Source organism: Anguilla anguilla, chromosome 17 (genome assembly GCF_013347855.1).
Source record: "Anguilla anguilla isolate fAngAng1 chromosome 17, fAngAng1.pri, whole genome shotgun sequence".
Taxonomy (NCBI): Eukaryota; Metazoa; Chordata; class Actinopteri; order Anguilliformes; family Anguillidae; genus Anguilla; species Anguilla anguilla.
In genome coordinates this window covers 26604730-26630309 of record NC_049217.1, presented here as the reverse complement: position 1 = coordinate 26630309, position 25580 = coordinate 26604730, and the positions used below count along the sequence as shown (strand labels likewise).

General features: G+C 46.7%; 1 protein-coding gene across 2 annotated transcripts in view; it reads left to right on the top strand.

Annotated features, from left to right (window-relative positions):
- The window catches only part of olfm2a (olfactomedin 2a), a 36109-nt gene extending 14732 nt beyond the window's left edge, over positions 1-21377 (top strand). The window contains exons 2-6 of one of the 2 annotated variants that reach the window (XM_035397587.1): positions 10127-10276; positions 12480-12635; positions 15212-15431; positions 15877-15983; positions 18689-21377. In XM_035397587.1, the coding sequence (XP_035253478.1) occupies positions 10127-10276; positions 12480-12635; positions 15212-15431; positions 15877-15983; positions 18689-19363 (1308 nt within the window). In that variant the 3' untranslated portion in view covers positions 19364-21377. The remainder of the gene's footprint in view (positions 1-10126; positions 10277-12479; positions 12636-15211; positions 15432-15876; positions 15984-18688) is intronic. The other variant, XM_035397588.1, reaches the window with a different exon arrangement.
- The last annotated feature ends 4203 nt before the right edge of the window (positions 21378-25580 follow it).

Genomic DNA, 25580 nt, shown 5'->3' with positions numbered 1-25580 from the left:
TGAGTGTGTGTGTGTGTGTCTGTGTGTGTGTGAGAGAGAGATATGTGTCTGTGTGTGTTTTTATGACATGTAACTGTGTTTGAGACAGTGTAAATCTTTTGTAAATCAGTTTGTGTGTCTGTACTGTATGTGTATCTGTGTGTGCTTGTGTGTGAGAGTATGTGTGTCTGCATGTTTCTATGTGTGTACTCTGTGAATATGTGAATGTGTACTTGTGTGCCGCTTGTTTATGTGGGCATGTGTTTCTGTGTGTGTGATGTGTATGTGACGTGTGTGTGTGTGTGTGTGTGTGTGTGTGAGAGAGAGAATGCGTGTGTCTGTATGTTTGCGTGAATGCGTGCATGTGAGAGAGAGAGTGTGTGAGCTTGTGTGTGTGTGTGTGTGTGTCCTGAATATGATCAGTTACTCTGTGCTTATACCTCTGTAGACCTAGGGCTTCAGAGTTTGTGTCTTAGGGTATCTGCACTGTCATTAATGTGCTGTAATTATGTGTTCCAGTGTATTTTGTACTGTTTATGTACACAAATTAATTTATTACGGATTTTGTATAGTAGCTATTGCATTTTGATTTATGTTAAGATTAATGCATGTTAGGGCTAATGCATTAAGGTTTATGTGTAGCAGTGTATCCAGTAAGCATTCATTATGGTTTATATGTTTTCTACTACAGTGAAACGGTCAACACAGAACAGTACAATCACATTAATATTTATAGGCATTGCATTCACAGAGGTAAAAAAAAATATTTCTTGTAAAAACAAATTTGAACTTATTAACCCTTTCAAGAGTAGGTTTTTTGAAATGTTTTTTCAAAATTCTAATTCTGTGTTAAAGAACTCCATTGCTTTCTATTGCCAGCAGTCATTGTTTCATCAACTTTAGAATGTTTTGTTAAGGATATTCAAATCACGTATTTGTGATCTCACACCTGAAAGGGTTAATAACATAATTGTTTTCTAATCACTGTTGTTTTGGGGGATTATTTGCCTCAATAAAAATGCACTCTATTCCAAGTAATGGCTTCAAAGGGTGTCTGTTTCAGTTTAGATAGATCTTTTTACTTCTTGTCGGTCAGATCACTGATTTGTCAAGGCCTTGACTTAAGTCTTTTATTAAATCTATTATGAATGGTAGGAAATGCAGTATTGTGCACCTTGTGGATATTTGAGTCAAATTGTTCTATGTCAGGAGAAGAACCTGAGTTTAAAAAAATTAGTAAAAAATAATAAATTATTAATTCCCTGTTATAAACCTTCATTCAGCTATTCATGACAATCAGCACCATATGTCGGGGGTTATGAAATATGGCTGTACTTACTTATACGATATTTCATGTTGTTTTCTATAAAGTTAGTAGAATTATGGCTTAGCCGCCATGTTGTTCTGCTAATTTCCAGTTACCAAACTTTCAAAAAGGATAGTGCATTGCAAGTTTCCTGCTGGCTGGTGCGACGATGTTGGTTGTATTTGGAATTATTTTCCTTAAAATAAACACCAGCATCCCAAACGGGGGGGAAATTCCTTCCCTTTGTGGCAGTCATATTTTTTATGTATTCAGCATTCAGATCGTACAATCGCAGTAATAGGGTATGGGTTCACTGCGCCTGTACATACTATTATTAAGAGTGTTAGTGGCTGCTCCAGTGCTGAATGCGATTTTCTCCGAATGGCTGTGGTTTGACCTTGGGTCCGGGACACTGACCTGAGATTAGCATGTCAGTGGTGGAAAACTGGGGCTCTCGGCTTTGGCATTGGCTTGAAGTTCTGTCGATCACACAATAGCTCGCCTATAAACAGAAGGAGTCGTCTCAGTTTGTTTATTGAGCTTGATTGACAGTCTGGTTTGTGTTGATGACCCTAAAGGCTTACGTTTTGTGCAGCAAAAGGGTACATGTGGGCCTCACATATTAAGAGCCAATGTCGGCTTCTGAAGCGTAATCCATATAACTAAAGTCTACTGTGCATCAGGGTTATACAGTGCTCCCATTATATGAACACTTGCTCCTGAAAATTGATGACAGTGCTAACTGGAAAAATAATTTAGCACGTCTACTAATTGGGATACTAATTTAGTCTACTCCTAAATTTTTAAACTTAGGAACACATGTGCGTAGAACCCTGTGTAGGCAGTTCTGTGGCTTTGATGTCATATTTGGTTTCTCTCTCCCTCTCCCTCCCTCCCTCCCACTCTCTCTCTCTCTTTCTCTCTTTCTGTCTCACTCTGTCTCTCTCTATCTCTCTGTTGTGTATACATGAGGAATTGCTTAGTAACTCACCTAGTTTTGTTCCCTACTATTTATTATTTATAGATCTTCTTGTAAACTGTAGTGACAAAAATTGAACTCAGTATTCAAACAGTACCTAAAGCAGTGTATATGATATTATACAGGAGTGATATATATCTCAACTTTACCGGCTGGTTGTATTTCTTCGCATCCCCAAAGAGTGCTTTGCTGAGTTTCAGTGTTCATATGCCCACAGTAAGAAGGCTGTCCTAATTGTACCAGGGTGCTTATAATTGTGTCTTTTCTGCTAAGCCAGAAAATAAATCATTCACAAGTAATTAGCAAATAATTAACATATGTCGTTTTTCTCCGCTAACCCACTGATTCTTTTAGCAGAGGCAGCATTGGGAGAAACATACAGTATGAAGCCCTGTTGTGATAAGGATGAACTACAAAAGCGTACATGTAGTCCTTCGCAAAACTAAACCTTCCTGTCTGCCAAATGGGTGACATACACTATATGATCAAAATTATCTGGACACCCCTTAGTCTGGGCTTGTTTGTAATGGGCTAGGCTCCATAGTTCCAGTGATGGAAAATCTTAATGCTACAACATACAACCACATTCTAGATGATTCTGTGCTTCCCCAACAGTTTGGGGAAGGCCCTTTCCTGTTTCAACATGACAGTGCCCCCGGGCACACAACGAGGTCCATATAGAAATAGTTTTGTCGAGAATGGTGTGGACGAACCTGACTGGTCTGCACAGAGCCCTGACCTCAACCCCATCCAAAACCTTTGGGATCAACTAGAAAGCCAACTGTGAGCCTATCCCAGCATGCATTGGGCAAGAGGCAGGAATACACCCTGGACAGGCCGCCAATCTACCTCAGGCCTGTTTGTACATTTTTTACATTTTTTTTTGCCCATTGACCTCTAATAACTTGTAGCTTGTGAGACTGAAGGCTTGTAGGCTTGGAAGGCTTATTTGAACGGCTGAACTCTTGGATCCTGTAAAACGGAGCTGGGCAGCGAGGGCCGTGTCCATTTCTGGTTTCAACGCCGGCTTCTGGCCTCAGTGACTTAATCACAGCCCTAACATTTACGCCACCTGACGTTTCGGCTTCATTTCTTCTAGACTGTTCTTGTGTTCCCTACATGAAACGTGTCACTGTGATCTAAAGCAGTGTTTGGCGTATGCAGCTTATTCGCACATTTAGCCTGAGGAATTGGTGGAAACCAAAACCTCCGTACAGACTGGAGTTCCAGGACCATTAAAATATGGTGCAGACTGGACAGCTGGTGTTGCTGTAGTGCACATGATTGGACGGAGTGTAGCACAGTGGGTAAGGAACTGGGCTTGTAACCGAAAGGTCGCAGGTTCGATTCCCGGGTAAGGACACTGCCGTTGTACCCTTGAGCAAGGTACTTAACCAGAATTGCTTCAGTCTATATCCAGCTGTATAAATGGATACAATGTAAAATGCTATGTAAAAGTTGTGTAAGTCGCTCTGGATAAGGGCGTCTGCTAAATGCCTGTAATGTAATGTAATGTAATGATGGACATTTGGGGCACGGATACAGGCCTGTGTGATAAATTTATTAAGTAAGTTGATCACTGCAGCAGGTTTGAATTCCCTTGAAATGTCCAATTTGTTCAAGCCTCAATTTGAGCGTACTGTATGTAGAGTTGCTGCATGCCATCATACATTTGTGTTGGAAAATTGTTGCTTTTGGTGTTTGGACCCCAGGAATCACTGCTTGCAGTCATCTGTAATTATACTTAATTAGTATTGTTGAGCAGGCAATGTACTAAATAGCAGCTTTTCTATGAAAGCAAATTCAGCAAAGACACCAAAGATTTCATCATCCAGTAGCGCACGTGTCCAAATGCTTGCATCTATCATGACAGAAGAGCTATTCACTTTAATAAAGAAAACAGAATTAAGAACCCAGTGTGATGATTTTACAAATTTTTGCAGAAAAGGTATAAGATGTGAGCTGGCACTGGCCCCACTTCCTCCTCATTCTTTCAGCCTGATTGAAATCTCGCGGATCTTGGCAGAGAAAGGATTTTTATCTCCACTGTGTGGCTGACCTTCCGTCTGTGTTTATGACCTAGAAATAATGTTATTTGGCCAATCTTAATATTGAATTTCTTTGTTAGCAGTTTTTCTGTCTCCTTGCCAGGAGGAGGATCGGTACAGTCATCGCAAAGGAAGGTTGCGTGTTTGTACTGAAGCAGTGAGAAGCAGAACAAAGGAGAAATCCGGTGGGTGAATTAGCTGTCTAAAAAACAACAGCTAATCATATTAACAGCAGGTTTCACAGGCAAATAAGAAGTGGAATTTGTCCGAGGTTGGCAGCGATGACTGAAATTAAACTGCAATTTACACGTACAAAAACACAGTCTGGATGTCACACATATGTACCACCACACCGTAACAGATTAGTTACAACACTAAAATGCACAGGTTACATTAGTAGCATACACACTGACTCACTGTAACATTCACACTCAGTTGCTGGCTCTCTAACATACAGCGCCTTCGAAAAGTATTCAGACCCCTTCACTTTTTCCACATTTTGGTACGTTCCAGCCTTTTTCTAAAATTGATTAAATTCGTTTTTATTATCACCAATGTACACACAATACCCCATAATGACAAAGCGAATACAGGTTTTTAGAAATTTTAGTAAATTTATTAAAAATAAAAAACTGAAATGTCACATTTATGTAAGTATTCAGACCCTTTACTCAGTATTGTACATGCTGAGTCCCTGTAAGACTTTTAAATACAAACCGACAGACCATGGAATTTTAGAGGACAATGACCAGCAGCCGTATAGTTAAACATGAACCCCCCTTCCTCTGCTCCTTGCTTCTTATGACAATCCCAATAGTCTTTCTGCCAGACATAAATAAAGAGTAACAGATTTATGACCTCATTTATTTAAGCTTCATGGCGTCAGGCAACAGAGTCCAGGTGATAAACTCTCATAAACTCATCCCAGGAGACAAACTACAGCAACCCAACCGAGCTCCAAGAGTCTCTTTTCCACCAGGACCGCCCCATAAGCAGCGATTGGCCGGTCACCTGACTGACAGGTCACCTGATTCTCGCACGCCGGCTCCCATTGGTGCCTGCTCTCAGTCCAGGCACTGGTCACGTCCCGTCTGGGCCACTGCTGCTCCATTATTGCTAGCCTCCCTGCCTCAGCCATCAGACCTCTGCAGCTCATCCGGTCCACTGCTGCTCATCTGATCTACAGCCTCCCGAAGGCTCAGCCCTGTCACTCCCTCTTCTCATCTCCCTCTTCCTGCCTGTATCAGCTCGCGTCAAGTTCAAAACCTTTGTGCTAACCTTCCCGGGCAGCTAAAAGGACAGCGCCGTTGTGTCTTTAAAATACGGTCAGCCCCTACACACGAACCAGACCTCTCTGTTCTTCTACCTCTGAGCGCCTGGGTGCCTGCACTTCCACGACGTGTCTCTCCTGTTTGTTCTGGCCCACTGGTGGTGGAATGAGCTTCCCACGGCAGTCCGAACAGCTGAAACCCTGCCCATCTTCTGACACAGACTGGAGACTCTCCTATTCAGACTGCACCATGACTCCCCTGACCCTCTTTCCATATCCATTTTTCTCTTTCTTTTGGGATAATATTATTGCATTACAGTACATTACAGGCATTTAGCAGACGATCTTATCCAGAGCGACTTACACAACTTTTTAAAATTTATTTATTTATTAATTTTTTTACATAACATAGCATCCATTTATACAGCTAGATTTGTACTGAAGCAATGCATGTTAAGTACTTTGCTCGAGGGTACAACGACAGTGTCAAACCTGGGAATCGAACCTGCACCCTTTTAGGTCACAAGACCAGCTCCTCCTTACCCATTACACCACACCGCCGCCCCTTATTGGCATCGCTGTGCGAAGACGGCGCATTAATCTAGCGGCACTTTCTTTTTCTTACGACACACGCTGTTGTTTACTAGTTCGGTGTTAGCACACCTCAGCCTCCTGAGCCTTCGTGGAGATGTTGCGCTTCGGATTCCTGGGACTGGCACTGACGTTCTCTCCTTCCTGTGCGTCGTACGCCGGGTGAGAGCCTCTGCTAAGTGATCGTAACGCAGCGCGCCGTCTCCATGACAGCAGCCGGGCTTTTACCGCCGGCGTTCGGCCCGCCGTAATGAGGCCGTTAAGATTTTGCGATGTGCGTTAACGGATGTTAAATAATCTGAGGAGGTCCACAGCCTGCCTTGCAGCCAAACGCGCAGTACTGCGCTTGCAACGGAGAGGTGGTCTCGTCGGTCTGCCGTGATCTCCAATTGGGGTTTTTTGGGGGTCATTCTTATTTGAGTATCCGGTGGTCAGAAGAGCTGATTGGCAGATTGAAAGTGGGAGGGGGTTAGATCACACGTCCTGCTCCCTGTTGAGGGAGAAATGTGACATCTGTGCATAAATGTCATTCGCAGTACTGTCTCGGCCTACTGTAGGTTTTGTCTGTTTAGTGAGTTTAGCAGGTTTAGTAAATTCAGCCAGTTGCTTTACACTGGAAGCTCTGACCCCCATGCACAGAAAGGTCCACCCCTCGTTGAAACCGAAGTGCTTTGGTGAAAACAGATGTTCATGAATAATAATTGGCAGATGGACAGCTGACGTGGGTTATAATTTTTTTTTTTTTTTATCACCACCAATATGTGTAGAACATTTTTTTGCAAACATATCTTGACCAAAGTAGTCCTGGTCTGCTGGCCCTTAATATTCACCCTACAAGCACAGACAGGAAGCGAAGCGGAGCAGAAGAATCTCAATGGAGATGGACCATTTCTGCTTACAGAGTCAAATGCAAATGAAACTGGTCTGTTGGTGAACAGAGGCTCGCTGTGGACACGAGATGCACAGCACCCTCTACTGGCGTGTACTATGCACACAGAACGGATTTATTTATACTTCCTTTTATTTAGGTAGTAAGGTATTGTCCTTGGTCCTGAATTCTGCTGTGGTGCAGAACTGTCCCTGAAATCACCGAAATCTGTCCTGGTTTAGCTCTGTCCCTGGTGCTGAAACCTGTTCTGGTTTTGGCACTGTCCCTGGTGCTGAAATCTGTTCTGGTTTAGCTCTGTCCCTGGTGCTGAAATCTGTCCTGGTTTGGCACTGTCCCTGGTGCTGAAATCTGTTCTGGTTTAGCTCTGTCCCTGGTGCTAAAATCTGTCCTGTTTTGGCACTGTCCCTGGTGCTAAAATCTGTCCTGTTTTGGCACTGTCCCTGGTGCTGAAATCTGTTCTGGTGTTGGGCTGTCAAGACTTGAAATGGCTAATTTGATGCCTATGCCCCTGGGTATTCAACAGGGATCTGTGGACCACCAGGGATCCTTGAAGGCACTGTAGGGGGTCCCTGGCCAGCCGTGATATGCAATGACTATAATAGATTTTAAACATAACCCTTTTTGTGTTGGGGGGGGGGGGGGGGGTCCTCTGGGTGCCTTTGAGCCCAGGTGGGGGTCCCTGGGGCAGAACATTTTGACACTCCCTGCCTTGTGCAGCTGGGTGTTAAAATTGGCCTGATGATTAACACCCCTGGGTGTTAATAGGATGTTCTTTTACTGTCACTCCCCACCTCTTTTTCTGTGTTCTGTGATGGGCACATGAGGAAGGATAGCAGTGTTTGTGTTTTTAATGAAGAAATAAGTGCGGATGGTTCAGTTGAAAGGGTTTCTTAGACGTCCATGGCAACAGAGCGTTTGGTGACAAAGCTGTATTGATCTCGCTCCCCCACCCCCATCCATGTTTATTTTAGTGCTTCTGTCATCTGTTTAATGGGCCTGTACAGTATCCCTACCATAAACCCATTCTTTCAAATGCTCTGCCTTGTCCCTAACACCAAAATTAGCCTTTACTTAACAACAAAACTAAGCTGTACCTAACACTAGAGTTAATATGTCCCTAACACATAAACAAATCTGTAGCTTACAGCAAAACTATCTTTGCCAAAGTAATTGGAGCTCTTGCTCCAATAATAGTAATTTGTAAAAATAACAGTAATTGCTGTCTTTTTGGTCATTAATAACACTAGCATGTTCAAAACACCGCACTGATGCCACTTCCAGAAATTCATAGATTTTGCTGTCTATTAGCCTATAATTTTATCTGTTTTTTTTTTATTTTTTATCTGTATTTAGTTCCAGTGCATATTTATATGAAGGAATCAGACCAAACTCCCATTCAGCCAAACAGACAGGTCACACACTTTTCCTGACGGTCTTGTTATGTGTTTGGAACTGTGGAAACAAAACCGAAGATCATATTTCCACTGAAGGGGAGAGCCTTCTGTCCCCTGCTCTGCTGTGTAATTATGAAGAGAGACGTTTTGAAAATGACTGCAGAATTAATAGGAGGCTGGTAATGAAATAGCGGAGAAATTTAATGAGATCTCTCGGATTAAGACTGAGGGGAACTGCACATGCCGCTGAGCCGCTCCAACATTTATGAAAAATTAATTGTCTCCACAGTCTACACACTGTGACGCCCTTCTACCGTAATGCCCAGCACCCTAAGTGTGAGTAATGAAGTTAGCTTTTGTGCACCCCGTTTGTCTGTGTGTGTGTGTGTGCGTGCGTGTGTGTGCGCGCGCACGCAAGTGTATGTGTGTGTGCTCTCAGGTGTGATAACCACAAAAACCCCATTGTAACTACACATCACACTCCTGGCGACAGAATCAAGCTTAACACACTTACACAGTGTCTCCTGGCACAGAAAAACACACACGCACGCACACACACACGTACACAAACACACACGCGCGCATACACACACACACACACACACACACACACACAGTGAGAGTGCATCGCTGACTTTGATTAGATTAGTGAACTTAAGGGTACTTCCCATCTCTCTCTCTCTCTCTCTCTCTCTCTCTCTCTCTCTCTCTCTCTCTCTCTCTCGCTCCTGCAGAGAAAAGCTGCATCGATCTCTCAGGAACAGCTCCATTTCCTTTTCCTGCCTAAACCAATTAGAGAGGCCCGCCTCACATCAGCCACCCCCTCCCTCTCACCCTCCCCTCACCGCCCCCCTCCCCTCACCCCCCCCCCCCCCCTCCCCTCCCACTCTCCCCTGCACTGCCAGATCATTTTATATGGAACTCTCTGCGCTGGATTAATATGAGCACTTCATCAACACCGTGTTTCTGCGTCCCTGTTTACAGCCGAAAGTGTTGTTTTATTTTACCCTGGGGGGCCTGCCTGTGTCAAATAAAACAGAACTGGTCTGGCATCCCCCCCCCCCACCCCCACCCCCCGCCCCCCAGGAGTTAGACTTTTTTTTTTTTTTGTCCCTGAATTACTCTGATCCTCGCCTCGCTGCGTTTGAAATCTCAGGTGCGCGTCTGAGCTGTGTTCTGTGTCTCACAGAGACCCTTTTATTCCACTGAGAGATTTATGTTTGCTTCTGTTTTCTCTCTCTTTCTTATGTAATGTCTCCGCATGGCGTCTGTGCGCCTCAGCGTGCAGATGTGGCGGTTACACGTCTCTTCCTCCTGGCGGGGTTTTATTGTTCTCTCTCTCTCTGCCTTTGCTCGCCCGGGCAGGTTTTTCCCTCAGCCCCGTGCCACCTCTGTCTGGCTGCGCAGGTGTTTACGGGCCTGTTTCTCTCTCTCTCTCTCCCTCTCCCTTCCTCCCTCTGTCTCTTTCCCTCCCTTCGTCCCTCTATCCCTCTCTCTCTTTTTCCTTCCCTCCCTCCCTCTCTCTCTCTCCCCCTCTGTCTTTCCCTCCCTCTCTCCCTCCCTCTCTCTCTCCTTTTCTCCCTCCCTCCCTCTTTCTCTCTCTCCCTTCCTCCCCCCTCTCTCCCCCTCTCTCTCTCTCCCTGTCTCTCTCTCTCTCTCTCTCGCTGCAGGCGCTGTACCCGAGCCCGGAGGAGGGCTGGCAGATCTACAGCTCCTCTCAGGACGTGGAGGGGAAGTGCTTGTGCACGGTCGTGGCTCCCGCGCAGAACATGTGCAACCGCGACCCGCGCAGCAAGCAGCTGCGTCAGCTCATGGAAAAGGTGAGCGATGGCTGCCAGTCATTAAGATGTGTGTGCACACTTCCTGCCTGTGGCACACTTCCTGTCTGTCACCCACTGATGTTGACTCCTCTCTGATAATACTGACTCAGGCTGTGCCTTAATACTGACTCAAACTGTGCTCTAATACTGACTCAGACTGTGCCCTGACACTGACTTGGACTGCTGTAATATCGATTCAGACTGTGCTATAGAACTGACTCTGCTGTGATGCAGTTACGTGTTGTGGAAAGCTTTGGAGAGGGAGGTGTACTTAAATTTAATTAGATAAAAGAGAGGAAGTCAGAGGGAGAGAAGGGTGGGGTGGAAGCAGAGGAGATAGAGAGATAGAAAGATGAAGACAGAGGGGGGAGAGAGGGAGGGAGCAGGGCAGAGAGAAAAGGGCAGGCTGTATTTTTGGGTGGGAAGCAGGCTGGTGTTTACTGCTCTGTAAACAGCAGGAGCAGGTCTATCGATCAGGTCTTTAACCGTCCGGCTCTGTCGCTTCACATCCCTCGCTCTCTCCCTCCTCCGTCACCTTCCCTCCATCTCCTCTAACGGACAGAATGGTCACAGGGGTAGAAACGGGTCTGAAGCCCGCAGGGACCCAGAGAGCAAACGCTTTCAGAAACTGCCAGTCGGCATTAACCTGTGGATCTCTGACACCTTCCAGAGGGAGCGAGACAAAATGGAGGAGAGGAGGGGAAGGGAGGGGGCGTGGGAGGAGGACAGAAATCTGTGTTTTTCAGAATTTTATTCGGAAGAGAGATTGAATGTTTCTGAATGAAGTGTGAACTGATGACCGCAGTCCCTATCCGTGTATGGGAGTTTCAGCATGTGTGCATGTGTTTGTGTGTGTGTGTGCGTGTGCGTGTTTGTGTGAGTGTGCGTGTGGTGTGTGTGAGTGTGCATGTGTTTGTGTAGTGTGTGTGCGTGTGTGTGTGTGTCTGTGTGTGTGTGTGCGTGTGGGAGTGTCTGTGTGTATGAGTGTGTGTGTGTGTGTGTGTCTCTCTCTGTGTGTGTGTCTGTGTCTGTGTGTTTGTGTGTGTGTGTGTCTGTGTGTGTGTGCCTGTGTGTGGTGTGTGTTTGTGGTGTGTGTGTGTGTGTCTCTGTGTGTGTCTGTGTGTGTGTGTGGTGTGTGTGTGTGTGTGTTTGTGGTGTGTGTGTGTGCCTGTGTGTGTGTGTGTTTGTGTGTGTTTGTGGTGTGTGTGTGTGTGTGTGTGTGTGTGTGTGGTGTGTGTGTGCCTGTGTGTGTGTGTGTTTGTGTGTGTTTGTGGTGTGTGTGTGTGTGTGTGTGTGTGTGTGTGTGTGTGTGTGTGTGTGTGTGTGTTTGTGTGTGTTTGTGGTGTGTGTGTGTGTGTGTGTGGTGTGTGTGTGTGTGTGTGTGTGTTTGTGTGTGTTTGTGGTGTGTGTGTGTGTGTGTGTGTGTGTGTTTTTGTGTGTTTGTGGTGTGTGTGTGTGGTGTGTGTGTGTGTGTGTGTCTCTGTGTGTGTGTGTGTGTGTGTGCCTGTGTGTGTGTGTGTGCCTGTGTGTTTGTGGTGTGTGTGTGTGTGTGTGTGTGTGTGTGTGGTGTGTGTGTGTGTGTGTGTGTGTGTGTGGTGTGTGTGTGCCTGTGTGTGTGTGTGTTTGTGGTGTGTGTGTGTGTGTGTGTGTGTGTGTGTGTGTGTGTGTTAATGCTCCCCAGCTGTGAGGGAAAATGAAACTGCCTGAAATAACACTGTATAATGAGGCAGCAGAGCAGGTGTCTCACCTTCCAACACAGACGCCAGCTGCCACCTTCCTCCCAACGCCCCAAAAAAAGCCCCGCCTCTCTCCCCCCCTCACTTCCAAAGGCCCTGCCCCCCACCCCTCCCCACTGCCAAGGGCCCCTCTCCTTCTCCCTCATTGCAAAAAGGCCCCGCCCACCTCTCCCTGACTGCAAAAGGCCACACCCTTCTCCTCCCTCACGGGAAAAGGCCCCTCCCCTTTCTCCTTCCCCCGAGCAGTCCTGCTCCGTGTAACCCTCTCCCGTATAATCGATGCCCTCTTACAACGAATGCCAAGTACCCTGCCCTGACATTGTCCCTGCAATTGACATTGGTGTCACGGTCTGTCAGTGAGTTTCCAATAAGTGTCTGGCAGGCGAGTGGACCTCACAGCGTGCGGCTGACGCTGGCGTGTGTGATTAGCGTTGGGGTTTCCGAACGGTGTGTCCGTGACCTGACAGGTGCAGAACATCACGCAGTCCATGGAGGTTCTCGACCTGAGGACCTACAGGGACCTTCAGTACGTGCACAACACTGAGTCACTGATGAAGACTGTGGACAGCAGGCTGAAGATTGCCTCTGACAACCCCAGAGCCCTCAACCCCAAGAGTTTCCAGGTATTCTGTCTCACCTGTGTGTGCGCTGAACCTAGAGATCTCCAGTACTTCAGCTGAGTCTACTCAGGACTGGTTATTTATCATCCATACTACATGCCACGTCAGTAATGGTCATTATGATACTGGTTAATGAAAATGGTTATGAAAAACAAGCTTGAGATGAGAATTGATACATAAGAACAACCAGTTGGTGGCAGGTATCCTTTTCATCAAGGTATGTTAGTTACCTGTGTGCACTTAACATAAAATAGCAGAGATTATAAAATTATGTTTTAACCAGGTGCTTTTCCCCCCATATTGCAACAAACTTCTTAATGTGAACTGTATGTGCATAGCTTTACATACAGGGCATACAATCTTTACCCTGTCCGATTAGGACAAGCAACCTTTACTTATGACTCAGTGAAACAATCAAAACCAGGTTTAAGATAGTCGTCTGTCGACGGTAAGGTCTGAACAGCCCCCTGCTGCGTTGAAGGCAGGCGTGTGTGTGTGCGTGTGCGTGAGCACATTCCTCTAAAAACAGCAGAAACGCCTTTATTCCGCCCCCCCCCCCCCCCCCGCGGAGTGATGGATGGAGATCTAACAGACTCCCCCATAGCAGGGGGGGGTGGGGGGGGTGGGCGGGGGGAGATTTACGAGTCCGAATTTCCGCGTCGCCCGAACGGAAAATGAGATTTATGGGGGGGGGGGGGGCACTCCTCGCTCAGCGCCACTACATCACAAGATTTACGACAGACCTCCCTCTGTCCCGCACCCAGGGCAGGAGAGAGGGACACACACGTACACACACACACACACACACACACACACAAATATGCACGCACGCACACATTTGCACACTCACACAAATTAAAATCCAATAATAAAAAAATGTAAAAAAATCTGAAAGAGGGGATTATATCCCCAATTCAGGGAAGGAGAGATGAATTGAACCCTTACACGCGTGGTGGAATTTGCCTCTGCATTGCTGGCTATATAGACCCTGCACGCCCCCAATAAATAAACATGTCCATTCAATTTTTTTGCATGCACCATTGATTTCAGAGTGTAATTTAAGTCTGTTCTCAGTGGTGCGGGTGGTGGAGTTTGTGATGTGGTTAAATCAATGCACTCAGGAGACACATGGCAGAGAGAGAGAGAGAGAGAGAGAGAGAGAGAGAGAGAGAGAGAGAGAGAGATAGAGGGGGGAGGGGGAGGGAGAGGGAGAGAGAGAGAGAGAGAGAGAGAGAGAGAGAGAGAGAGAGAGAGAGAGAGAGAGAGAGAGACAGAGAGAGAGAGAGAGAGAGAGAGAGAGAGAGAGAGAGAGAGAGAGAGAGCTCTATGTGCAGGAGCACAGAAGGGAGGCTGGGGTGTTATTCAGCAGGGGGGGGGGCTGGATTGTTCAGCCACTAGCTGCCAAGGCTGCTTGTAGCTGTAAGTGAACTATGCGGTTGCGTAGGGCCCCCTTGACCAATAGGAGCCCTCGCTGTTGTTTTTTTGTTTTGTCTTTTTTTACCCGCAAAATTTAAATGAACAGTCTTCTTGATCAGGACCTCCTCATCCTATATGACCCCCCCCACCCCCACCCCCCCTCCCCCATTCTGTGACCACAGTCACTTGCTTGTAGGGCCCTCAGACGGTCAGGGGTAGCCCTGCCTAGCATCATGCTACATGGATGTCAGATGCTTATTCTGTGCAGGTGGACCTGGTACCAGCTTCCTCTGACAGGACATACGGCAGATTTGGGTTTACAGCAGAACCTGGCTCTGCTGGAGCAGTGCTGTCAGAACTGGGCCTTGAGAGTAAACTTTTAAAAAAAGAGAAAAGTGATTCAATCATTCATCTTCCAAAAAGAAAAGAAAATCCAAGACATCAAAAAAACAGGATCCAGGTTTTTTTTTTTTAAAACTTGGCAACACTGACTTGGGGTGCTTTAGTCGTAAATGTTGTAAATGAAGACACTCACAGAGCCTCCATGCTATAAAAGATAAACTTCCTAACGTTAATACACAGTTATACAATTAATTAAAGCATTTCACTATTATATTATCATATAAAAAGACTTATATTAGCCCCTGGCTGAGTATCTATCTGAGATATTCACCCCTGGTTCAAATAGTGGCTGTGCAGGAAATGGTTTCTATGGAGCAACTGAAAAAGAGGCAGCAGGGGCACTTTCTTTTATTATTATATTATTTCTCTTTGTTGTATGAAATGAATATCTCACAGAGTGCACTAAAATTACTGCAGATATTGCAAATGGAAAACATACTTTAGGACCAAAATGATTTTTCATATTTATGTTTACATTATATATTCATTTGTCAGCAATAATTGATTTTAAGAAAAATGTTTTGTTTTACTTATTATTCTATATGATACACGCAGACTTTATAATATATCTGTATCAGCTAAAATCTCTGTCCCTCTTGCCTCTCTCCCTCTCTCTACCCCTTTCCTCTTTTTCCTCATTCCTCTTCTTCCTCTCTCTTCCTCTCCCCCCTGTGTCTGTGCTTCTGTTTTTGTTTCTCCTCTCCTCTCTGTCCCTATCCCCCCCTCTCCCCCCCTCTCCCTCTCCCGTTCCCTGTTCTCAGGAGCTAAAGGACAAGGTGACTCAGCTGCTCCCCCTGCTGCCCGTGCTGGAGCAGTACAGGTCGGACGCGCGCATGCTGGGCGAGCTGAAGGGGGAGGTGCAGAACCTGTCGCTGGTGCTGCTGGCCATCCAGGAGGAGATGGGGGCGTACGACTACGAGGAGCTGAGACAGAGAGTCCTGCTGCTGGAGACCAGGCTGCACTCCTGCATGCAGAAGCTGGGTATGTCGGGGGCAGTGGCAGTGTAGTATAATGGGTATACTGAGATGGAGATGGTGATGGGTATGAGTATAAGGAGATGGTCTTGTAACCTGAAGGTCACAGGTTCGATTCCCCAGCAGGACACTGCCATTGTACCCATTGGACACTGCCATTGTACCCTTGAGCAAGGTACTTAACCTGCATTGCTTCAGTATATGTCCAGCTGTATTATTGGATACAATGTAAAGCTCTGGATAAGAGCGTCTGCTAAATTCCTGTAATGTGATGGTATGTCGGGGTGAGGATCTCACCAGATGGGTTTTTATTGGGCTTCCATTTTGAGAAATGGCAGGGCCCCAGTTGAGATCCAGACACGTCAAAGCTACCCAAGTTGAAAAAGTTTTCATGACCTCCGTGTTTAACCCTCGAGAGCTCGGTGACTGAAGGTGGTGTGTCCGTGTCCCAGGCTGCGGGAAGCTGACCGGGGTCAGTAATCCAATCACAGTCCGGGCGTCCGGCTCGCGCTTTGGCTCCTGGATGACCGACACCATGACGCCCAGCTCGGACAACAGGGTAAGGGGACCGGTCCGAGGGGCCTCGCTTGAAAACCTAAAATGCTTTTTGCGTTTGTCGATAAAGCTTGGCTTTCAAAACGTCCCCGTTGCCGGGGTCAACCCGCTCACCTGTGCACACGTGAAAGACCGTGGCCAGGACCAGTCACGCGTTTTCAAAGCGAAGCTTCAGTGAGAAATGAAAAGCATTGTCGCTCTGCCGTCCTTGAGATTTAACATCCCTTCCCTACTGCTCCAAGCACATTACCCCCCCCCCCCCCCCAAATATCACCGCCATCCCCAGGCAAATTAACCACTTAGAACACATTTTGTTGAGACGGTTTCTCCAACCCGGCCTATGATTCGCTGCAGTGACGCTGCCCCTGGAGGCCCCGCCCTCCCTGGCCTTGACTGACAGGGAACGAATGCTAATGAGGAGGCGGAAGCCGCACACAAACCGCAGCATGGCGTTCCTGACGGAAAATGTCACTGTGGGGGGGATGGCATTAATGGCTGCATCAATCACGAGCGATTGCATTAACGGTCCTCTCCTTCGCCCTGATTGCATTTAGGGGCCCTTGCGCTCCTCGCTCCGTCAACATGGTCCTCCCAGGCCTTCCATCACGGCTCAAACGCGGCTTATCCGCAACTCAAACACAGCTCAAACACAGCTCAAAAACCACACAAACGCAGCTCAAGCACCGCTCAAACACAGCTCAAACACAGCTCAAAAACCACACAAACGCAGCTCAAGCACCGCTCAAACACAGCTCAAACACAGCTCAAAAACCACACAAACGCAGCTCAAGCACCGCTCAAACACAGCTCAAACACAGCTCAAAAACCACACAAACGCAGCTCAAACACAGCTCAAACACAGCTCAAAAACCACACAAACGCAGCTCAAGCACCGCTCAAACACAGCTCAAACACAGCTCAAAAACCACACAAACGCAGCTCAAGCACCGCTCAAACACAGCTCAAACACAGCTCAAAAACCACACAAACGCAGCTCAAGCACCGCTCAAACACAGCTCAAACACAGCTCAAAAACCACACAAACGCAGCTCAAACACAGCTCAAACACAGCTCAAAAACCACACAAACACAGCTCAAACACAGCTCAAAAACCACACAAACACAGCTCAAACACAGCTCAAAAACCACACAAACACAGCTCAAACACAGCTCAAAAACCACACAAACACAGCTCAAACACAGCTCAAAAACCACAGCTCAACCAAAGCTTGTCCGCAGCTCAAAACACAGCTCAAACACAGCTCAAAAACCACAGCTCAAAACACAGCTCAAACACAGCTTGTCCGCAGCTCAAGCACAGCTTGTCCGCAGCTCAGACACAGCTGGACTGCAGCTCAAACACAGCTGAAATACCTCAGCTCAGACACAGCTGAACCGCAGCTCAAACACAGCTCAAATACCTGAGCTCAGACACAGCTGGACTGCGGCTCAAACGCAGCTCAAATACCTGAGCTCAGACACAGCTGAACCGCAGCTCAAACGCAGATGGGCCACTCAGGGGATTCATTAAGGGGTGAAACAGCTCGATACTGCTGTTCCCCATCCATCAAAACCTCTCATTCGCTCCCTCCCTCCCTCCCTCCCTCCTTGATCTCTTGCTTTGTGTTCATCCCTTCTCTTCTCCCATCTTTCCTCTGAAAGACTGGAAGGACGAGAAAGCGCGTTGTTGAACATGGGGGTAAATAAAGAGGGAGAGCGGGAAGGGACAGAAAGCAAGGGAGGGAAAGAGAGGTAGAGAGAAGGACAGTAAGTGAGAGACAGGAGAGTGGAAGGTGAGAGACAGGAGGGAGGGGAGAGAGGGTGAACCAATTAAAACCTGCAATAAGGTTTTTCATTACTTCTGTTTTTAACTGTAGAGGAGTTGTCAGGTCTCTAATTATCTACAGTTTTAATGAAGTCTCCCAGGAACCAAGAGGATCGAGAGAGACGTGTAGCCTTCCTCTGTGGGTAGTGCATGACTTCCTGCAAAATCGTGCCCCCATCTTTTTACTGAGGAAGACATACTTACTGCCGTATTACACCCCATCTGCTTTATAGTAATGGAGGGGTGCTAAGTGTGTTGATTGGAAGCTGATACTGTGGCTCTGTACATATTCCAACTCGGTACACAAAAGCTTGGACAGAAAAAGCGTATGCTCGTAATGCTTCATACTTTCTCTGTGTCTGAGTGTCTCCTCTCTCTCTCTCTTTCTCTCTCTCTCTCTCTCTCTCTCAAATCCAAATTCAAAATTCTTTATTGGCATGACATATTTTGAGATACATATTGCCAAAGCGTACGAATCAATCAGAATAACAACAATAACGATGACAGGAATAGCAACAACAAAAAATATGAGGATAAAAATAACAGACATAAAATGTATATTAGTATATAATAATAAACAATAATTATAATACTCTCTCTCTCTCTATCTCGTTCTCTCCCCCCTTTCTCTCTCTCTCACACACGCTCTCTCTCTCTCGTTCTCTCCTCACTTTCTCTCTCTCTCACACACGCTCTCTCTCTCTCTCTCTCTCGTTCTCTCCCCACTTTCTCTCTCTCTCACACATGCTCTCTCTCTCTCTCTCTCGTTCTCTCCCCACTTTCTCTCTCTCTCACACATGCTCTCTCTCTCGCTCTATCTCGTTCTCTCCCCACTTTCTCTCTCTCTCTCTCTCTCTCTCTCTCTCTATCTCTAACTCACGCAGGTGTGGTCGATGGACGGGTACCTGAAGGGCCGACGGGTGCTGGAGTACCGCACGATGGGCGACTTCACGAAGGGCCAGAACTTCGTGCAGCACCTGCTGCCCCACCCGTGGGCGGGGACGGGCCACGTGGTCTACAACGGCTCGCTGTACTACAACAAGTACCAGAGCAACGTGGTGGTCAAGTACCACTTCCGCTCGCGCAGCGTCCTGCTGCAGCGGAGCCTGCCCTCGGCCGGCTACAACAACACCTTCCCGTACTCCTGGGGCGGCTCCTCCGACATCGACCTGATGGCCGACGAGACCGGCCTGTGGGCCGTCTACACCACCATCCCCAACGCCGGCAACATCGTCATCAGCCGGCTGGAGCCGGGGAGCCTGGAGGTGCTGCGCTCCTGGGACACGGGCTTCCCGAAACGCAGCGCCGGGGAGGCCTTCATGATCTGCGGCACGCTCTACGTCACCAACTCCCACCTGGCCGGCGCCAAGATCTACTTCGCCTACTACACAAACTCGTCCAGCTACGAGTACACGGACATCCCCTTCCACAACCAGTACTCGCACATCTCCATGCTGGACTACAACCCCCGCGAGAGGGTGCTGTACACCTGGAACAACGGGCACCAGGTGCTCTACAACGTCACCCTCTTCCAGGTCATCAGCAACGCGGAAGACTAGAACTTTCACGTCACGCGTTTAAAAAAAAAAAAACAGACAAGCGAAAGCTTTCGGTGACACGGGCGGCCACGGACTCCTCTCCTCCCTTCCTGTGATGAGTTGCGCATGGTTATTTTAATTTGTGACAGAAATAAATTTAAAATACACCAATTTGACATTTTCGTACCTCTCTGCTTGTGTTTCTGAGAAAAAATTTGAAATATCCCATCTATAATTATTCCAAGAAGAGAAGGGGGGAAAAAAACTTTTTTTGCTATTTATATCACCTTTCTATCACCTTAGAGGAGAGGTGAACAGTAAAAGAGAGGTTGACAGTAAGTAGAGAGGTGAATAGTAGAAAGAGAGGTTGACAGTAAGTAGAGAGGTGAATAGTAGAAAGAGAGGCTGACAGTAAGTAGAGAGGTGAATAGTAAAAACAGAGGTTGACCTTAAATACAGGAGCGGTGACTAGCGAAACAGAGGTTGATAGTAAGTACAGGAGAGGTGAACAGTAAAGGAGAGGCTCATAGTAAATAGAGGGGAGGTGACCAGTAAAGGAGAGGTTGATAGTAAGTCCTGGGGAGGGGAAAGGTAAAGGAGAGGTTGATAGTAAATAGAGGGGAGATGAACAGTAAAGGAGAGGATGACAGTAAGTAAAGGATTGTTGAACAGCACAATTATAAGAGAGAGGAACAGTAAAATAAATTAGAGGCAAACGGCACAGACATGGAGGGGTAAAGGGTAACAGACAGGGTGAACCGGGTCTGGTGTAAGAGGGCTGAGCAGTGCACACGGATGGCAGCACAATATAATTAAAATGTGAAAACTGACATTGATTGGTTCATTTTTAAACTGCCAATATAATTTAACTAATGTTTCGAAATAATATCAGTTAATATTATGCTCACGCTGTTTTTAAAGCAGAAGAGTTTGTAAAAGGAATTCATGAATTTTCATATTTATCAAAAATCATATGTATGTACTCCATACGCTGGGAATTATTTTAATATTATTGCCCTTATTGTTGCTACACAGCAAACTGTACGCAGGTGAGTAATGGGAGGAGAGCGAGGCTTCACGAAACCCAAAAGGGCTGACGCCTCCATGTTACCAGCCTGTGACAGCCTGAGCTGAACCCGTATTATTCTTGGTGATGATCAAAGTGTAATATTTTTTAATGGTTCTGACAAGCCGATGGTCGACAGCGTGCCATCGCTCCGCCCCCACTGCGAGAGTCACGAAGCCCCGCCCCCCCTGTCCCGTCGCTGCTCGCGGGGGAGCCGAATCTCCGTTCATCTTTAATTTATGGGACCCTTTGCGGGTGATTTACGAGAGCCGGGCGGGTAATTTGTGTCCGTTACTCCTGAACGCCATGGGAGCCGCGCAGGTCGTTTATATCTGTAGAACCGCAGCGTCTGATAACTTTGTTCAGGGGTTTGGCCAAGGTGAAAACATCTTCAAAACAAAGTGCTCCTGGCTGTGCTTGGGTTTTTCATATATATATATATATATGATATATGATATATATGAATATTAATTCAGATGAATAGATTTTCCATAGAACAGATATGTATTTGAAATGGGTCTTATTATGGTACATTGCACTTGCGACGCTGATGTTTTTGACACTGGACCGGGGATCCAGGGACAGGATAGCACCTGGTCGTGAAGACAAGGCTGTTTGTTGGCCATTTGGACATCAATGACAACGAGAGAAAGACCTAATTAAAACAGAGTGATGGGGGACGGTTGCTGGAAACAGCTGACTCAAGGGACTAGAGGTATGTGACAATTCATCATTTTTGGGAGGTTAGGGTGACAATGTATGGAGCTGTCTGAAAGTTTTGCTCCCAAATTTTTACTTAAAACCCCAACATTATGAGTGTGATAATGAGCTCCAAGGCCAGTTATACAGACCATGTTCTTTTATTTGTCAAGTAAGAAAAGATTTTTTTTTTTAAGTTAACTGCAGCTGCTTTGTAATTTGCAATTATGAGTCATCCCTAATAAAATGTCAGTGTTCCTGTGTAACCAAGAGCAACCAGAGTGAAAGTTTTTTTTCCTAAACCCTTGCATTTGTACACAATTATGCAAATGCAAACAATATCCATTTGCCACAAAGCAAACTAAGCACAGGCCACAGTACAGGAAATGAAACATGACACTAAGTACACCCCGTAAAACTGTACAGTAATAAAAGCTGAGAGAAAGACACTGATGTGGAGAGGTTCTGGGAGACGGTGTTAAACATGTTAACTCAAAGAGAACTAAGGATTAGAGCTGTGAGAATCGCCTTGTGTTATAAAGACTCAACATGCCGCCATTTATGGAGCAGTAATTATTCACCAAATGATTTGAATAAAAAGAGTAATTCATCTTCCCAAATGCACGCAGTGACACTCATGTGTATCTCTCTCTCTCTCTCTCCCACTTCCTTTCTCTCTCTCTCTCTCTCTCTCTCTCCCACTCCATTTTTCTCTCTCTCTTTCTCTCTCCCTCTCTCACTCTCTCTCTCACTCCCTCTCTCTCTCTCCCTCTCCCTCCCTCCCTCTCTCTCTCCCCCTCTCTCCTCCCTCTCTCTCTCTCTCTCTCTCACACACACACACACACACACACACACACACTTAACACAGCAGGTACTGCTGTCGTGTTGCCCACATTTACACTAAAGAGGTCCGTGAATACTGAGTGAGTTCCATGACTGTAATGAATTATCAATGAGTGAAAGAGCAATGGCGTGGCAGACCCAGGCTGGGGAAGGATCAGAAGAGGACAGAGAAAATGGGGACGGCATAGAGCTTAGAGACACGTGATGTTACTCAAGTATCCCGGGCTAATAGATTAGAGAAACACCATTATTCATTCCTAAATGTGCTGCAATTAGACTCCAATTTACCTAAAATATTCCTCACTGTACTGAGATCATACACTTTACACTTACTCAAATGTTGCACAGTCATATCTTGCTAACACAGTCTTGTTAATCAAAAATAATGTTCTAGAACTGTATTTCTTTCTTCTGTGTTCACGAAGGATCTGATAAAAAAATAAAAAAATAAAAAAACCTAATAAAATACCAGATACTAGTAATTCTCCTACCTGAACGGAGTGGGACTGAATGATGATCTCTCAGCAGTCAGTCTTGATTTACACTGAAAGAACCAATTTCACACAACGCTTCAGGGGGAAAGTAAGGCTAAATTATTTATACGTTCATACTGAGATGCCGAGGATTACAGTAATATGAAATTATTTCTAGTGCACATGCTTTGAGTGGTTCCATAGCCAGTTTCCAGACACATCTCTCATCGCTTTCATTATCCTGTCCAATTTGCAGTGGATCTCTGCACACAAAGTGTCATCCATGAAAATCATACTACTCCTAACTCCAGGCCCTTCCCCCTCTCTCAGCCCAGGTTCAGTTTGAAGGTTCTGCTGTCCCAAAATCCCATTCATTTAAATACATTTGAAGAACAAGCCAGACTAAAGCCAGTAGATACAGATATATCAATGCTCAAACATATAAATGGAGACAGATACAGGCTGTCTTTTCTTTTTTAATAGGGACCATTTTAGCATGAGCAACAGATTGAGCTTTCCAAACACAGTCACACACACAGTCACGCACACACACGCACAAACACACACGTACATGCACAAGCACACACACGCACACACTCACACACACACACACACACACATACACACACACACGCACGCATGCACACACACGCACACACATACACGCACACACACACACACACACGCACACACATGCACACACACCGACACACACACACACGCACGCACACACACACACGCACGTATGCACACTCACACACGCACACACACACGCACGCACACACACTCCTGAGAAGATTACTCCAGTATGTGACAGAGAGAGAGAGAGAGAGAGAGAGAGAGAGAGAGAGAGAGAGAGAGAGAGAGAGAGAGAGAGAGAGAGAGAGAGAGAGAGAGAGAGAGAGAGAGAGAGAGAGAGAGAGAGAGAGAGAGAGAGAGAGTGGTGCTGAAGCCGAACCGAGCGGAATACTAAGCAGACCCTTCTCAGACAGGGCGGTGCGTCTGTGTGTCCCACGCCGCCAGATTTAATAAAGCTTAGCGACAGTATAAAACGCTAACATCAGAAAGGCTCCTCCCGAGCTTTAATCTTCCCTTAATGGGGCTCTGACTGTGGTGGTGTCCGTGGGGACGTCATTAAAACAGTCGCCTGGACGGAGAAGAAGCGCGGCGGCAAGACGGAGCCAGAAGCTGCACAGCCCAGGGGGCCTGTGCCTCTGTGCCTGCGCCTCGGGGGCCTACGTCTCTGTGCCTGCGCCTCGGGGGCCTACGTCCCTGTGCCTGCGCTTCGGGGGCCTACGCCTCTGTGCCTGTCCCTCTGCGCCTGTGCTTCGGGGGTCCGTGCCTCGGTGCCTGTGCCCCACCCCGCTGCTAAAACACCTCCACACAGCACGGCGCGCCTCAAACGTGCGCCACAACCCAGACATTACGCTGGCTACGTGCACACAAAACTCCATTTCCCATGGGGACGCTGTGCCCGTCGTCTGCCCGCCCTGCTCCAGGACGAATTTGGATTTGGCGTGACTTGAGAAACTTCAGGACACGATCTGACATCCATCTCCCCCCCCCCCCACCCTCACCCTCCCCCTCCCCCCTTCCTCTTTCGTTCTCTATCTCTCCTCAGCCCCGTTCATGCTGCAGAAGAAAGCGCTGTTGGATCTGTGTGAGCCTGACGGCAGGGATTGGTGTCTGTCCGCACCGAGCCGTCTGTCTGCCGCGGCCCATCCGAGGGAACCAGCGAGATACAGATCCGTGCCGTTTTAAGAACAGCTTCCTGTCGTGCTTTGGGGGGGGTGGGGGGGTTTTCGTCTGTTTCTGCCGTTTTGCAGCACTGATAGCAAAACATCGTGTCACGAACACCAGAGAAAGTTTAAAAATCATAGCGCTAAAAAAAAAAAAAACTTCTCCGCAACTTCTGGCTGCCAGCGCTTGTTTGTTTGTGTGCGGGTACGAACTCTTCTTAGCAATGAATGACAGCGTAGATTTCGCCCATCCTGGTGAGGTGCGGAAATCCTGTTGGGTGCAAAAACATTCATAAAGGGCGAATAAGGAGCTGAGGCATTGAAACGGGGGTGAAGACGAGCGACAGCTCTCAGCGTATGCTACAGATCGCGGGTATCGGTCATCATTCTGTGGGTGGGAGTGTGAAGCTGGCTCTAAATTAACGCAGGACTTTTCTTTGGTCTGCCTCTTTGCCTGCAGATGGCCCACAATGCAACGCTCCATAATGAGGATTTACAGCCGAAACGCAGAAGAAGACAGCCACCAAATGAAGATGCCTGTCTCTGAGCGCAGCTCCACGCATGTATGCATCTCCTCAGAAACAGAGAGTATCGGCGGGGGGGGGGCGGGGAGTGGAGTGTGAGAGAGAGGGAGGGAGGGAAGGAGGGAGGGAGGGAGGGATGGAGGCAGACAGAGAGGGAGAGAGGAGTAAAAAAAAAAAAAAAGAAGGAAATGGAGGAAGAGTTTAACCAATTTAAATTAACGTTCAGTTGAACATTTTCTACAGTCCACACTGATTACATGGACATTTGTGTTATGTGATGCCAGGGGCCGGAAGGAGGACATTATTCATCACCAGCCCTTTTACTGCTGAGACTGCTGGGCCTGCAGAGTCCTCCCGGCCGTCTCATATATTTCATGGAAGCTATGTGTGAGGAGAACCCCCCCAATAGATATACTGTAGAGACCTTGTTTCCATATGAAATTATAAACCATATTAAGTGTGCAAAAAATAAATGTGTAACATTTTAACATATGAGGGGCGGTTATACAGTTTGCTCTTAAAATGAAATAAAATTCCCTAAAGCATAATACAGCGTGTGTGTGTGTGTGTGTGTGTGTGTGTGTGTGTTGTGTGTGTGCACTTTGAAAGAAAAGGCTTTTGGCACACACATTCATTTAGACGTCAGATATCAATTTGGAGATCAAATAAAAAATGCACCAGTATTGGAAATTCCATGTTCACATTCAACATTAAATTAATCATAAATTCTTCAGCGACCCACATCACACAAATCCATTTTAAGTGCGGACATTCCCCTGAAAGCAAAACCAGGTAATACCACAGTTTGAAAAACACAGTGCTGCTTTGAATTATTTATGCTTTATTTTCTTTTTAATTTTTTTCTTTCGTCAGTTGCCTTTTTATGTACTTGTT